At 40.0% G+C, this 15,181-nt stretch overlaps 1 protein-coding gene across 1 annotated transcript; it reads left to right on the plus strand.

Moving 5' to 3' along the window:
- The first annotated feature begins 611 nt into the window (after positions 1 to 611).
- Positions 612 to 10,527, plus strand: LOC132775497 (estradiol 17-beta-dehydrogenase 11-like). Its single transcript, XM_060776220.2, has 7 exons — positions 612 to 918; positions 3,430 to 3,537; positions 5,566 to 5,697; positions 7,722 to 7,828; positions 8,494 to 8,631; positions 9,769 to 9,885; positions 10,028 to 10,527. Exons 1-7 carry the CDS (start codon positions 649 to 651, stop codon positions 10,116 to 10,118), a joined length of 963 nt encoding a protein of 320 aa, XP_060632203.2. The 5' UTR covers positions 612 to 648; the 3' UTR covers positions 10,119 to 10,527.
- The last annotated feature ends 4,654 nt before the right edge of the window (positions 10,528 to 15,181 follow it).

Below are 15,181 nucleotides of genomic sequence, written 5' to 3' on the forward strand. Positions count from 1 at the left end.
TGGATCTAGTAGTCGCCCCAAAGTACATAAATTAAAAGACATAGGCATTAGATTAAAACAAATTATAATCATTTGCTCCAATAAAATCTAATTTTAAATCCATAGCTTAAAATTTGCTGGAGAACCTTGCTGGAAGAGATAGGTCTTCAATTTTGTTTAAATTCTAACAGCTCATCTAGCTGTCAAATGTCTTCAAGCAAGGCATGCCACAGTTTAGGGTGGTGGATGAAAAGGACCTCTTGGTGACATGTTCCAACCTAACCAAGCTCTGGAAAAAAAAGATATAATGCTTAGTTGTTCTGATTTCAATGTACAAAAATACATAGGAAGATCAATTAACAATCATCAATTTGCCACAAAGCAATGAAAATTGGTAAGACCTTTGTAGAAAAAAAATTAATTACACTTCTCAATCCAATTAACATGACAAAACTTGCCTCTTCCTTAGACCAAATTGATAGACAGAAGATGAAAAATACTGTTAAGCAACATGGTCTGTAACGCTCCAACATATTGCTAAACCACAGCAGCAGTCCCTTGGAACATGTGAAATCTTGTGATGGGGAATGAACATTAGTCAAGCATTTAGAGCTTTGTCCAAGCTTGAGACAACCTTGTGGTGGACACACAATCTGTAAGCTTTGATAAATGGATAACCGTATCCAAACAGCTGAGGATTGCTCAGTGTCAAGAAAGCAGCAGAAGAGAATGCATCTTTTCTTTGAGATCCCGTTGTTCCTCCTTATTACCTTCTTCTCTTATTTAGAGGCCTTTCTCAAGCTTTTCATTCCTGCAAAGAAAAAATCTATCAGTGGAGAACTTGTCCTCATCACTGGATCCGCCCATGGACTTGGGAGAGCCACCGCTTATGAATTTGCAAAGCGTCGGTGCAACTTAGTTCTGTGGGATATTAACAAGGTAGGAGCAGCAAAGCTGTGAATGCAGTTCAAAATTTGTTCTCTGTTGTGACCCTGTTTGAAAAGCATCACTTATTATTTTGAAACATATTCTGCCCAGAGGAGGGTGACTAAAATGGTCAAGGGTCTGGAGAACAAGTCCTATGAGGAGTGGCTTAAAGAGCTGGGCATGTTTAGAATAGACGATTGAGAGGAGACATAATGGCCATGTATAAATATGTCAAGGGAAGTCATAGGGAGGAGGGAGCAAGCTTGTTTTCAGCTGCCCTGGAGTCTAGGATGTGGAACAATGTCTTCAAACTTCAGGAAAGGAGATTCCACCTGAACAGTAGGAAGAATTTCCTAATCGTGAGAGCTGTTCAGCAGTGGAACTCTCTGCCCTGGAGTGTGGTGGAGGCTCCTTCTTGGAGGCTTTTAAACAGAGGCTGGATGGCTGTCTGTCAGGGGTGCTTTGACTCTGATGTATGGTGTCCTTGGATGCATCTACACAGCAGAGTTAATGTAGTTTGACACCAATTAACTGGCATTGACTCAATGCTATGGAATCATGGGAGGTGTAGTTTTACAAGTTGTTTAGCCTTCTTTGCCAGATAATGCTGGTGTCTCAACGAAAAACAAATCCTGGGATTCCATAGAATTGGGGTATGGCAATTAAAATGTTGTCAAACTGCAATAATTCTATGCTCTATATGCACTCAGGTGCTGATTTTCACCTTTTTTTACTTCAGCCCCACCCATTGCTTGCCTGTAGTCATCAGAAGATTTCTGACGTGTTTTCTCACATTTTATGCTAAAACATTTTCCAAAGAAGTAAAGAGATGATACCAACTCAGTTTAAAGTAGAGCAGTCCTACATTAACTAAACTCATATTCTCAATTTCAGTGTATCATTTGGTCTACATTCCTATTGCTGTGACTAGGGGAATGAATTGTATGCTCCTCAGTACTTTGATTTGTTTCTAAGGAATTCTTAATTTTTGCAGTTTAATACTGCCAACATTATATACATTTGAAGTACAGTAGAATATCGCTTATCAAACCTTTGCTCATCCAATGTTCTGTCTTATCCAACATACTCTGCCTCCCGCCTGGATCTACAGCCATTTCAATACATTGCGATGTTTTGGTGCTAAATTCGTAAATATAGCAATTACTACATAACTTTACCATGTATTGAACTGCTTTTCCTGTCGATTTGTTGTAAAACATGATGTTTTGGTGCTTAATTTGTAATTTGACATTTAGTCGGCTTCCCCTTAATCCCTCCTTATTATACTACATTTTCGCTTATCTGATGTTCTGTCAGCCTGGATATGTTGGATAAGCGAGACTCTACTGTACTATACATTTCTGATGGAAAACCTACGTAAGCTATGTTAATCTTCAAGTGCTTCATACTATAGACATTCATTACATATAGTATTTTGGTTTAAAATTTCTCCTACTCAATTCCTTAACAAAATCATATATACAGAAGGCAGAAAGTTTATTTATTTATTTATTTACTTTACTTTACTTCTATACCGCTGTTCTCAGCCTGGAGACAACTCACAGCGGTTCACAGCACACAGGAAACAGCAAAATTCAATGCACCAATATAAAAAACAGTTAACAACCTAATCTAATACACAGTTAGTACACAATTACTAGCGTCTCATCACTAGAAAACACGATCCAGATTCGTCATCCATTGTTCCATTCCTATGTCATTACCAATCATTGCACTAATTATTCGAACGCCTGCACAAATAACCAGGTCTTTACTTTTTTGCGGAATACCATTAGAGATGGTGCTAATCTAATGTCTGTGGAAAGGGTGTTCCACAGCCGGGGAGCCACCACCGAGAAGGCCCTATCTCTCGTCCCCGCCAGCCGTGCTTGTGAAGCTGGCGGGATTGAGAGCAGGGCCTCCCTGGAAGATCTCAAAGTCCTGGTGGGTTCATAGGCCGAGATGCGGTCGGATAGGTAGCTTGGGCCGGATCTGTAGACCCAAAAAGAAAGTTACTTTTTGGGTCTACAGAGTTGCTCTGGAGAACCTTGAGATTTCTAGAGATAATATATCAATCAAATCCAAAATTAGTCAAATCCTCAAAAGTTAAACTGACAAATATAGAGGCTTGGATATAGTCAAGATATACACTCACTGCCCTAGGAAAGGACCTGGGCCATCAACAAGCTGTTTAGAACGTACCTTATTTTGCTGCAATGCTGCTTCTAGAACAGTACTTCTCAACCTGTGGGTCCCCAGGTGTTTTGGTCTACAAATCCCAGAAATCCCAGTCGGTTTACCAGATGTTAGGATTTCTGGGAGTTGGAGGCCAAAACATCTGGGGACCCACAAGATGAAAACCACTATTCTAGAAAGTCTCATGAGATTTGGACAATAGAACCATTGACAAAGGGCAATAGCTTTCCTTAAATGTCAATCCGCATCATGAAAAGGCAGGATATATATGACTGAATTGTTGTTATTGTAGTGATGGTGACAGAGGTCATTGCTTTCCATGTGCAGGATGGTGTTGAGGAAACAGCTGAAGAGTGCAGGAGACTGGGAGCCACAGCACATGCATTTGTGGTGGACTGTAGCAAGAAAAGGGAGATCTACAAAGCTGCAGAGAAGGTGAGACTTTAATTCTGAAAGATTTTCTAAAACTTGAAAAAGATACCTATCTGTCTTGCTCTGTCTCAATCTCTGTCTGGATCTATCTGTGTCTTTTTTTTCTCTATCTCTTTTTCTGTCTCTATCTCTATCTCTTTATCAACCTCTATCTCTTTATCTACCTCTCTCTCTCCCCCTCTGTCAGAAGGCTGACCATATAATGCAGCTCCAAACCAACCTGAGACCATGGTTGTCCCAAAATGCACACTACTAATGTGCACTGCAACATGATTAAATGGAAAGTAGTGCACTAAAAGCATTCCAAGAAACCCCAATTTTAGGCATATAATGCACTGCATTATATTAGGAGATACAGTTTTTCATTTAGTCTGGAGGGACATGAGAGAAGCCTCCTACAAGGATGATAAAAACATCAAAAATCACCCAGGCGTCCCCTGGGCAACGTCTTTGCAGACGGCCAATTCTCTCACACCAGAAGCGACTTGCAGTTTCTCAAGCACTCCTGACAGAACAAAAAAAATTTTAGTCTGGACAGAAACTGTATAAATGGAAGCTCTCACTAAACTAAGCCTGCTGTATTTTGGATATGAGACAGCATGACCCATTATAAGTTAGCACTTATAAAAGTAGAATGTAGTAGTAGAAGAGGAAGACTACATTACAGGTAGGTCCTAAATACCTTAAAGGCACCAGATCCTGTCTGATCTTGGAGGCTAAGCAAGCTGGTTAATTCTTGAATGGGAGACCACCAAAGAATATTAATGCTGTGGGTAGGAACTGGAAAAACCACCTGTGAATGTTCCTTGCTCAGAAAAATCCCATTAAATTCATCGGGCCACCAAAAGTTCTCAGATATCAACTGTTCTGCCCAAGTCTTGAAAATGAAGGCCGTGGCTTCCTTAATTGTATGCATCCAGTTTGAGTTTGTCCCTGCAAGAAAGACAATGTACAGCTCTGCATCTTGGGATCCCACATGCAGGTTTATGTTTAAGGAACTCCATTGGCTGCCATTCATTTTCTGGTTCCAATTCAAGGTGCAGGTATCATCTACAAAGCCCCGAATGGTTTGGGACCTGCCTACCTTTGTGCTCGCATTTCCTTCTATGAACCTGCGTGATCCCTTCGATCTTTGGGGGAGGCCCTCCTCTCGTTCCCACCTTTGTTACAAGTGCAGCTTGGGGGGACGAGGGAGAGAGCCGTCTCTGTGGTGGCCCCTCAGCTCTGGAACTCGCTCCCCAGGGAGATTAGGCAAGCACCCACCCTGGCAGCCTTTAGGAAAAGTTTAAAAACTTGGCTTTTTGGGTGTGCTTTTGAAGAATGAATAACTAATTCCCATGCCAGGTCCCATCCCAGGATCAATTTGTTTTTCTGAATCACTTTATCTCATTCCTTAGTGGAGATTAACTTCATTGTTTATCCCACCCGAGTCCCTCACTAGACACAGCACTTTATCTACCTATCTCACCCATGGGTTTTACAATTTTTACCGTTCGCATTTGGCCCAGTTCACCCTTGTTTAAATCCTTGCATCGTTTTATACTCTGTTTTATTATGTTAATGCCAGTATTTTATTGTATTACCATGTTATTGTTTAGCATTTTTTACTTGATGTTATCATCTGTTTTAGTAAGTATTTTATTTTGCCTTAATTGTTTGGGCTTGGCCCCATCTTACCCGTCTCGAATCCCTTCGGGGCAATGGTGGCAGGGTACAAATAAAGTTGTTGTTGTTGTTGTTGTTGTTGTTGTTGTTGTTGTTGTTATGTTGTCTCACTCTCAGTCAAGCAGTCGCCTAGAGAATATGTAGATAGCTTTCAGCATAGCATATTCATGTTCTCCTGAGAAGAGCCCTGCCGGATGGCTTTCTGCCATAGTCCTAAAACTTATGCCACAGATTCCATTGCATCTAAGCCTTTCTGAGAGCTCTGTCTCTTTGGTCTGTTTTACTGCCATCGGCTTACAGAATAAAAATCCTTTTATAGTTATGGTAAACACTTCCCTAATATATATTCTTCACTTCATTTGAAAGGTCAAAGAAGAAATTGGTGATGTGAGCATTTTGATGAATAATGCTGGTGTGGTTGCTCCGATAGACGTGGTGTCCACCGATGACCATGATATTCAAAAAATATTTGAAGTCAACATTCTCGCTCATTGCTGGGTAATAATTGTTAAATGTCTTATGTTACTAGTTCCCCTCTGTTGTAAGATCAAGTCTGCAAGCATGTTTATTTATTTATGGATTGTATCAGAAGCAAACCGAAGGTACAGTTGTAATGTATTTAAAAACACACACACATTTTTAAAACCTGGCATTATACTAAATGTCTTTTGACCACTTGGAGTGTCTCTGTTGTTGCTGTGAGAAAGTCCTCCACTGTGCATGTGGCAGGGCTCAGACTGCATTGTAATAGGTGGTTGTGGTTTGCTCTTCTCCACACTCGCATGTCAGGGACTTCACTTGGTAGCTCCATTTCTTAAAGTTGGCTCTTCATTTTGTGGTGCCAGAGTGCAGTCTATTCAGTGCCCCCCAAATCACTCAGTTTTCTGTGTTCCGGGGGGGGGGGGGCAGTCTCTCATTTGGTATCAGTCATAGCTTCAGATTCTGGGTTTTAGCCTGCCACTTTTGGACTCTCACTTGCTGAGGTGTTCCTGCGAGTATCTGTGCAAGCATATGAACATGTAATAATGTTGCAGTTGTACCTAGAATTACTGCATGGCTCAGAGCTATCATGTTCCCACAAAACACTACAGGGTGTTTTGGTGTTATAGAATTGGTTATGGTCAGTAGCTGTAACATTACAGCTCAGAAAGTCAAGCAAACTAAGTTTATTTCATCATTGCCTAATTGTAGTATTGTATTTGCAGTTCAAAAGAGCTGGGTTCCACTTCTAAACAGATTCCATTTTCTGACAGCTGACAAGCCCTTAAAGCTTGGGATAAGAGGGGCTCCCTGCATTTACAGCTGAAGACCTAGGAAGACAGGAAGGAAAAGATGTATTTTAAACTGGATTCATTCTCTAGTGTGAAGAAGCAGCAGTACTATTCCTCTCTGTCCCCTCCCAGTGGTGAAGGCTCATTTTACAGGTGTTGGTACTCAGCTAGTGAAAATCAAACATCTCAAGCAGCAAATCAAATGCAATGGCAGATCAAGCCATACCCTATGGTAAATGCTGCCAGTGATCCTTATGGCCAGGTTCCATAACCAATCTATGTCTGTATTGGGCCAGGCTGTATAGCCTCATTCCCATCCTGAATCCTCTTGTGCTCTTCTAAATGTGTGAATACTTATTGTGTGCATGGATACATTCTAACTCAACTTGCCATATTGAGTGACAAAATATGGCAAGTTGAGTTAGAATGTATCCATGCCACATAATTATAGCAAATAATAACAACTATAATTTGTTTGGTCTGGTATTATGATATGACTTTGGGCTAATCAATAAAATTTACTACTACAATTTTAATATACAACTATAACTTCTCACATTAGCTATCATAGTTCCATCCTAAAGAATTCCAGGATTTAATGAGAATTACAGTTGACTTCCAAATAATTCTGTGTATCCCATATATTTCCAAAATTCCACAGGATAGTCAAAGTGGAATCAAAGTGCTATAATAATGTTAAATGGATACATCTTCAGAATATTCTATTTTATTTTATAATGCAGCATGTACGAGGGGTATTTTTTAAGTAAGGTCCGTTTTGTTGTAGACACTAGTAGTTCATGCGCATACCGCAACGAGTGCATGCCTCGGGAACAACTGTGCTCAGTTTCCGCTCTGTAGCTAACCTGTACGGTTCTGTTCTGTGCTTTAAAAATGTTTAAGACTATCAACTCACCCGCCGCATGTGATGCGGTTTTTGTCAGCAAGGAACCTGAACGGTCCTCATCATGGACGTTGTCACGGCCATCTTTGAATTGTCGTACCCACTTACGCACTTTGCTTTCACTCATAACAGTATCACTGTACACTTCACAAATCTGTCAATGAATTTCTGCAGCAGGCAGGTTCCTTGCTGACAAAACCGTATCACTGAGTGAACCTCACATGCGGCGGGTGAGTTGATAGTCTGCTTTTCAGTCATAATATGGTTTTAATTGCAGTTTAAGTCAAATATAAGGAACAGTTGCTTCTTACTGACAGTTATTTTCCCCACTTTTTGTTTACTTTCAGACAACAAAAGCCTTTGTGCCAACCATGATGAGAAATAACCATGGCCATGTTATCACAGTGGCCTCTGCCGGAGGCCATTTAGTCACACCTTTTCTTGTGGCTTATTGGTACGTATGACAAGAGTATTCCTAGAAACCCAAAATGATGCTTTTTCCAGTGCAATCACAGGAAATATTTCTGGAGATTTTGGATACTTACTTATTGTCTTCTTACAATTAACCTAGATGTTCTCTATGTTCACACATGATACAGAAAATCCTGACTTACTATGTTTGAGCAGTACATTTTGGTATATGCAGCATCTGATGTTGCTTGACCACATACTGATGTTGCTTGACCACATGTGCCTAGTTTTCATTTGGAAAATATTGGGGAGTAAATGTAAAATTGACCGTATTCAACAGGATTGGTCAAAGTGCCAGATATGGTTGGTCTACAGCTCTCATCTAAATCGCCACCAGTCAGGGGGCTTTGATTGTACTTTTCCTGCAAGGGAGGGGATTAGACTGGATGGCCCATTTGGTCACTTCCAATTTTATGATTCTATGTTGGACTTATCTCCACATGATTGCATGGTTTCAATTAATTCTTTAGAAAAAAATTAATAACACTGTAATAAGACAGAGCTAATTGTACAAAATACTGTACCCATATGTTCAAGATTCCCCATTGCCTACATTTTATGTATGAGTATTATATGCTACTTAATAATGTCTGAATTCCTCTCCTCCTCCTTCTTCTTCTTCCTCTTCCTCCTCCTCCTCCTCTTCAGCTCATCTAAATGTGCTGCGGTCGGGTTTCACAGAGCTTTGACAGCTGAGCTGGCTGCATTGGGGAAGCATGGAGTTAAAACATCATGTGTCTGTCCTATGTTTATAAAAAGTGATTTTGTCAAAAATCCATCTTCACGGTAAGGAGGTGGGACACCAGCATTGAATCCTGGGTGTGTGGGCAGGGGGGGGGGGTCACAAGAGGGTTTCAGAGGGGTCAACAAAGACCATCAGAAAACATATATTGTATGAGACTGGAGGGAGGCTTGCGTCAGTGAGTGGAAAATGAAGTCAAAAATTAACTTGGCTTTTGGGTCAGTTGCCATTAGAGGTAAATGCCTTAAAGGCACACAACAAGAACAGTCCCATGTGTTGGTGAACATCTAGTTCTCTGTATGTTTTAAACTATAGATTTATAATTCCTTATCATTGGTCATATAGTCAGGGACTTCTGGAAATTGAGGTCTTTGATTTGAAGACATCTGGAAAACTAAAGGTTTTCAATTCCTATCATCTCTCCTCATTTCTGTAAAGTTTTTCTTGTATGAATTTGAGTTTTGGGTCCTGATCTTGCAGAATCTCTACTAGCTGACATAAATTGTAGATGGTGTTAGGGTTGTCAAATGCCCCTTATTATAAGGGGTGTCCTTTATTTCGGGACTAGAAGGCTTGTCCTTTGTAGGGTTAGTAAAGGTAAAGGTTTCACCTGAAATTAAGTCCAGTCATGTCTGACTCTGGGTAGTTGGTGCTCAGCTCTATTTCTAAGCCAAAGAACTGGCGTTGTCCATAGACACCTCCAAGGTTATGTGGCCGGCATGACAGTATGGAGTGCCATCACCGTCCCACCGGAGTGGTACCTATTGATCTACTCACATTTGCATGTTTTCAACTGCTAGGTTGGCAGAAGCTGGGGCTAACAGCGAGAGCTCATGCCGCTCCCTGGCTTTGAACCTGCGACCTTTTGTTTAGTAGTTTCAGCAGATCAGCAGTTTAATCCGCTGCATAACCGGGGGCTGTGCCCCTTGTTAGAAGAGTTATGACCTATTTGAGAGCTGGAAAACTATACTTTCTATGTGGATTTTATGTAATTTATATGGATGTGAACAATATGCTGATTGAAAGGGATACTTGAATTGGTGTAGAACACAAATTTGTTTGTAGCTGCTTCCCAATTGTCATTTTCGCACATCCATGAATTTTAAGTGTCCCCATTGCTAATTTGAAACTCCAGCAATACGTTATGCAGTGGTAATGCAATGACTTTTTAAAAAATTCAGGTTCATGCCACCTATGGAGCCAGAGGATGTTGCAAAACAAGTAATGAAGGGTATATTAACCAACGAGAGCATGATTTTCATTCCACCACTTCTGAAATTCATATTAATGCTGGATAGGTGAGTATTGTGATTAAAAATAACCATTTGCTACGTCTTCCCATTTAATGATTCAAACCTAATTAAATATTCTCTTCATTGAGCTTTTTGGTAATTCAGTTTAGAAGAACTATGTTAACACTTTCTCTTTCTTCCTCCTCAGATTGCTTCCAGACCGGTCATCCGCAGCTCTCTGGAAGCTACATGAACTTAAATTTGATTATATGATCGGCTACAAGGACGAGGAAAACTAGGGGAATGGATGTGTCTATTCAATTTTTATTTTAGCCTTTAATGCTTTCATGTTTAAAATAAGGATAAAATTGAACTTAAACCAGGTTGTATTAGTTTACAAATCCCATTCCCTGCCTCCCCTTATCGGCCACATTGCTCAGATCTGTAAAAACTGGAGAGCACCAAATTTGAGAATAATCGAAACAATTGAGAAATGTCGTATGCATGAAATTCTTAGAAAATAACCTCCCACACACACTATATATATTTGTAGAATTGAAATTACATTTTTTCTTGGAAATACAATAATGCCCTATCTCTTACTTTAATAACTGTGATTGACAAATTGGGTTTTTTTTTTCTTAACAGAGAAATTGTGAATTTCTTTTTTTTTCTTTCAAATAAAGCCCCGAATTCAATCACTTTAAAGCAGGGTTGGAAATTTTGTGACCCAATGTTATTGATATTATTGTCAAGATCAGTGGTTCCCAATCTTTTCTTGACCAGGGCCCATTTTGAACAGAGACCACTTTGACCAAAGAATCAAAGAAGAATCAAAGAGTTGGAAGAGACCTCATGGGCCATCCAGTCCAACCCCCTGCCAAGAAGCAGGAATATTGCATTCAAATCACCCCTGACAGATGGCTATCCAGCATCTGTTTAAAAGCTTCCAAAGAAGGAGCCTCCAACACACTTTGGGGCAGAGAGTTCCACTGGTGAACAGCTCTCACAGTCAGGAAGTTCTTCCTCATGTTCAGATGGAATCTCCTTTCTTGTAGTTTGAAGCCATTGTTCCGCGTCCTAGTCTCCAAGGAAGCAGAAAACAAGTTTGCTCCCTCTTCCCTGTGGCTTCCTCTCACATATTTATACATGGCTATCCTATCTCCTCTCAACCTTCTCTTCTTCAGGCTAAACATACCCAGCTCCTTAAGCCGCTCCTCATAGGGCTTGTTCTCCAGACCCTTGATTATTTTAGTCACCCTCCTCTGGACACATTCCAGCTTGTCAATATCTCTCTTGAATTGTGGTGCCCAGAATTGGACACAATATTCCAGGTGTGGTCTAACGAAAGCGGAATAGAGGGGTAGCATTACTTCCCTTGATCTAGACACTATGCTCCTATTGATGCAGGCCAAAATCCCATTGGCTTTTTTTGCCGCCACATCACATTGTTGGCTCATGTTTAACTTGTTGTCCACAAGGACCCCAAGATCTTTTTCACACGTACTGCTCTCAAGCCAGGCGTCCCCCATTTTGTATCTTTGCATTTCGTTTTCTCTGCCTAAGTGGAGTATCTTGCATTTGTTGAAGGGATGACTCTTCAACATTAGTAGCAAAAGGGGCGGGGCTGGTCAGCTCTTTGGAAAGGAGTGGAAATAGAATAAATAAAATTTAATAGATATATAAAGGAGGAGGTGGTTCATGGACTGAATTGTCATTCTCGTGGCCCACTGCCGGGTTGCGGCCCACAGGTTGGGAACCACTGGTCTAGATCAAGGAAAGTCATAGTCCTGCTATCTTCTGCTTTGGTCAGAGATCACCTTGAATACTATGCCCAGTTCAGGTGCCACCATTCAAGAAAGATTTTGACAAACTGGAACATGTCTAGTGGAGAGTGACCAAAATGGCCAAAGGTCTAGAAACCACGTCCTTATGAGGAATGGCTTAGTAAGTTGAGTATGTTTAGTCTGTCAAAGAGAAGGTTTAGAGATCACATGATTGCCATGTTTAAACATTTGAAACAAAGTCATACCGAAGATGGAACTGGCTTGTTTTCTGCTGCTCCAGAGACTAGCGTCCCATTTACACTACCATATAACACAGTATCAGAATGCAAATTAACTGCATTGAACTGAATTATATGGCATTGTAGACTGTGGTCTCTTCCAATTCTATGATTCTATGAATTGCAACTCCCAGCATTTCTCATCGCTGGCTATGCTTGCTAAAATAGCTGAATTCACAAAATTCCAGAGGGTCACACGATTCCCACTTGTGTTTTAGGAGAAAAAGTAAGGTATTCTAGAGGGCTATGCCAGGGCTTCTTCAATGGTGGGTCCCAACCTCATGTGAGGTCCCCTTAGCTAAATGTTGGGATCACAAAAATTGGCAACATAAAATCTGATAACAACAACAAGCAGTGTACAGTTGACTCTGTAGAAAATGCTCCAGCCTGTTTAGAAAGCTTTGCAAATGCTGATTTATTATAAGTAAATATTTGATTTCATACCTATTTTATATAACTGTGTAAAAATTACTTGGCTAGAAAGGAGTCATGAATGGAAAAAGTTTAAGATGCCCTGTGCTAGATGAGAGCTTAAATGCCCCAAAATGAATTCCTGCAGCTTTACCCTCAATGTAATAAATGGTGTAGTAAAGTTCGGTAAATAAACACAACTATAAAATAAATATTTCTGTTGACATTGTGGCAGTACATTGTGCATTGTGTCACCTCAAATATACATGCAACGGCACCTAGCTTCCTGCATTCCTCAGCCGTCTCTTCCACACATTGCTGTGAAAGAAAAGCCATGGAAACCATAGATATGATGTTGGCATGGAGATAGTATACATGTAAAGGTTTAACATAGAAACCACACTTTCCTGTTCATCATCACTTGAGATTTTAAGCAGTCAGGTAGTGATAGTATGTACATATTGTAATCTTGTAGATAGCCAAGATTAGTTATCCTAGGGCCTTTCCACACTGCCTCTTTATCCCAGAATCTGATCCCAGATGATCTGCTTATCCCAGGTTATCTGGCAGTGGGGACTCATATATTCTGGGATAATTGGGATGAGATCCTGGGATAAAGGGTGTCTGTTTTAGCTTAGGTGGTGCTGTTTTAGCCAGTCTCAATGGGCAACCCTTCTGTCTCCATAAAGCACGCAGCAAACTCTTCTCGGCTACTGGAAGCAAGGTTTATCTCCTTACTCTGAAACTTCTTTGCTTCTGGATCCTGGCTATTCTTTTCCATATCACCCTGCCTATGTTGTTGCCCTTGCATTGCCTATTTATTTATGTATTATTTATTTATTTATTTATTTATTTATTTCAGGGTTGCCTTGGGTCCGCCTTTCTCCCAGCGGACCCAAGGCAGTTCACAACATCATTAAAATATACAAAGTAACATAAAACCATTCGCTAAAACAGATCATAAAAGTTGCAAAAATGTTCCATAGCATCATCTATCTTGTAAACAGTTAAATTAAATTACCGTATATCCTTGAGTATAAGCTGACCCGAATATCAGCCAAGGCACCTAATTTTACCAAAAATACTGAGAAAATATATTGACTCTGGTACGTATAAGCTGAGTGTGGGAAATGCCACAACTACTGCTAAATTTCAAAATAAAAATAGATGCCAGTAAAACTACATTCATTGAAGACATCAGTAGGTTAAATGTTTTTGAATATTTACATAAAACTAATTTAAGATAAGATTGTCTAACTCGGATTAAACCATTATTCTAACCTTCTTCAGTGTATATGTGCTTACATATCCTTCCAATAATAATAAAGAGAGTAAAATAATAAATGTAATAAAATAATAGAGTAAAATAATGTAAAGGTAATAATAATAATAATACTACAGTAAAATAATAAATAACTGATTCAAGTATAAGCGGAGTGGGGCTTCTTCAGCTTTAAAAAAGGGCTGAAAAGTTGGCTTATAATTGAATATATTCAATATATTAAAATCCTGCCAATATTCCATGAGCCCATAAAGTGCTAGAACTTGGTTAAGATTCGATTAAAGGCTGTTTCAAATAGGAAGGTCTTCACTCCTTTTCTAAATGACAGAAGGGTAGGAGCCAATCTAATTTCTTCTGGGAACATATTCCAAAGCTTTGGCACAACCGAAATATCTCTCCAAATGTGGATTTATTATTATCTATTGAATTTCTATCGTGCCTTTCTCTCAAAGCCAGCTTATTTATACTGCATTGATACCTAAACTACACTGGGAAGGATGTTGGTGTGCAACCTACACATGCACACAGCCTTTATTGGCATACAACAACAGAATCACAACAAAGATATACAACAAAGTCACAGATAAAAAGAAACCGTACTTAAAAATACTAAGCCTTCGGGCTGAAATGGGCATGATAAAAATGTTGTAAAATAAATAAATAATCTCAAAGATAAAATCTGCAACACTCTCACAAAAGAATACATCAGGGTTGTTCAGAAGATATGGAATTTTATACCACCCTTGCTGTTGAGGGTGCAACCTCAAAGTAGATTGATCAGGGCAGAAACATTCACTCTGTTTGAAGACATGAGTTTATTCAGCATTCCTGGAAAATATATACAGATTCTCAGGAGCAAAAGAAAGCAGAAAGTAGAAGTTTCTGGGAGGAGTCCATGGCAGAACACAACAAAGCCATGTTTTGAAAATGTATTGTAGAAGAAAGTATACAGGAATTAAACTGCTAGGGTGGCTTTAATCTCTCCCAGAGATTAGTGGTTGAACATAAGTATGATTTTGGCAAATCTTCAAATAAAGCTCTATGATAGGCTTGTGCAATCCTGGTAAACCTTGACCCATGTTGTGTTCTGGCTTTCGGTGGGGGCCTCGATCCATTTTTTGGGAGCCTTCCGAAATTGGGAGGGCAAATATGTTTTCGCTCTGGGGTGCCGAAAGATCTGTTTTCTATTGGCCCATTATTGGGAGAGAGCTTCCCAGGCTCTCCTTCCCATCATTTTAGGCATTTAAGCTGTTTCTTCTCTAGAGGAGAAGTGCTCAGCTGCAGGCAAGCACACGCTTTAAGGAGGCTTCTTGTACCTCAGTGGTTCTCAGCTTGTGGGTTCCCAGATGTTTTGGTCTACAGCTTCCAGAAATCTCAGCCAGTTTACCAGCTTTTAGGATTTCTGGGAACTGAAAGCCAAAAATATCTGGGGACCTACAGGCTGAGAACTACTCTCTTACCTGTTTCTCTACTCTAGATGAGAAGTGCTTGGTTAGAGGCAGGTGTGTATGCTTTCTGGGCCTGCACACCACACACACTCTCTTTACAAGGCAAGGAGGCTGCTCATGAAAATCTGGAACTGGAATTGGCTCCTGCTTGCTTTT

The sequence above is a fragment of the Anolis sagrei genome, chromosome 5, assembly GCF_037176765.1.
Source record: "Anolis sagrei isolate rAnoSag1 chromosome 5, rAnoSag1.mat, whole genome shotgun sequence".
Taxonomy (NCBI): Eukaryota; Metazoa; Chordata; class Lepidosauria; order Squamata; family Dactyloidae; genus Anolis; species Anolis sagrei.

What these genes read in the sequence shown, in the direction of transcription:
- LOC132775497 (XM_060776220.2), top strand. Translation starts at nt 649, where the DNA reads ATGGATAACCGTATCCAAACAGCTGAGGATTGCTCAGTGTCAAGAAAG. An exon ending in TTCTGTGGGATATTAACAAG is followed by an intron (nt 919 to 3,429) that starts GTAGGAGCAGCA and finishes TTCCATGTGCAG; the next exon opens with GATGGTGTTGAGGAAACAGC. An exon ending in CCTTTTCTTGTGGCTTATTG is followed by an intron (nt 7,829 to 8,493) that starts GTACGTATGACA and finishes CCTCCTCTTCAG; the next exon opens with CTCATCTAAATGTGCTGCGG.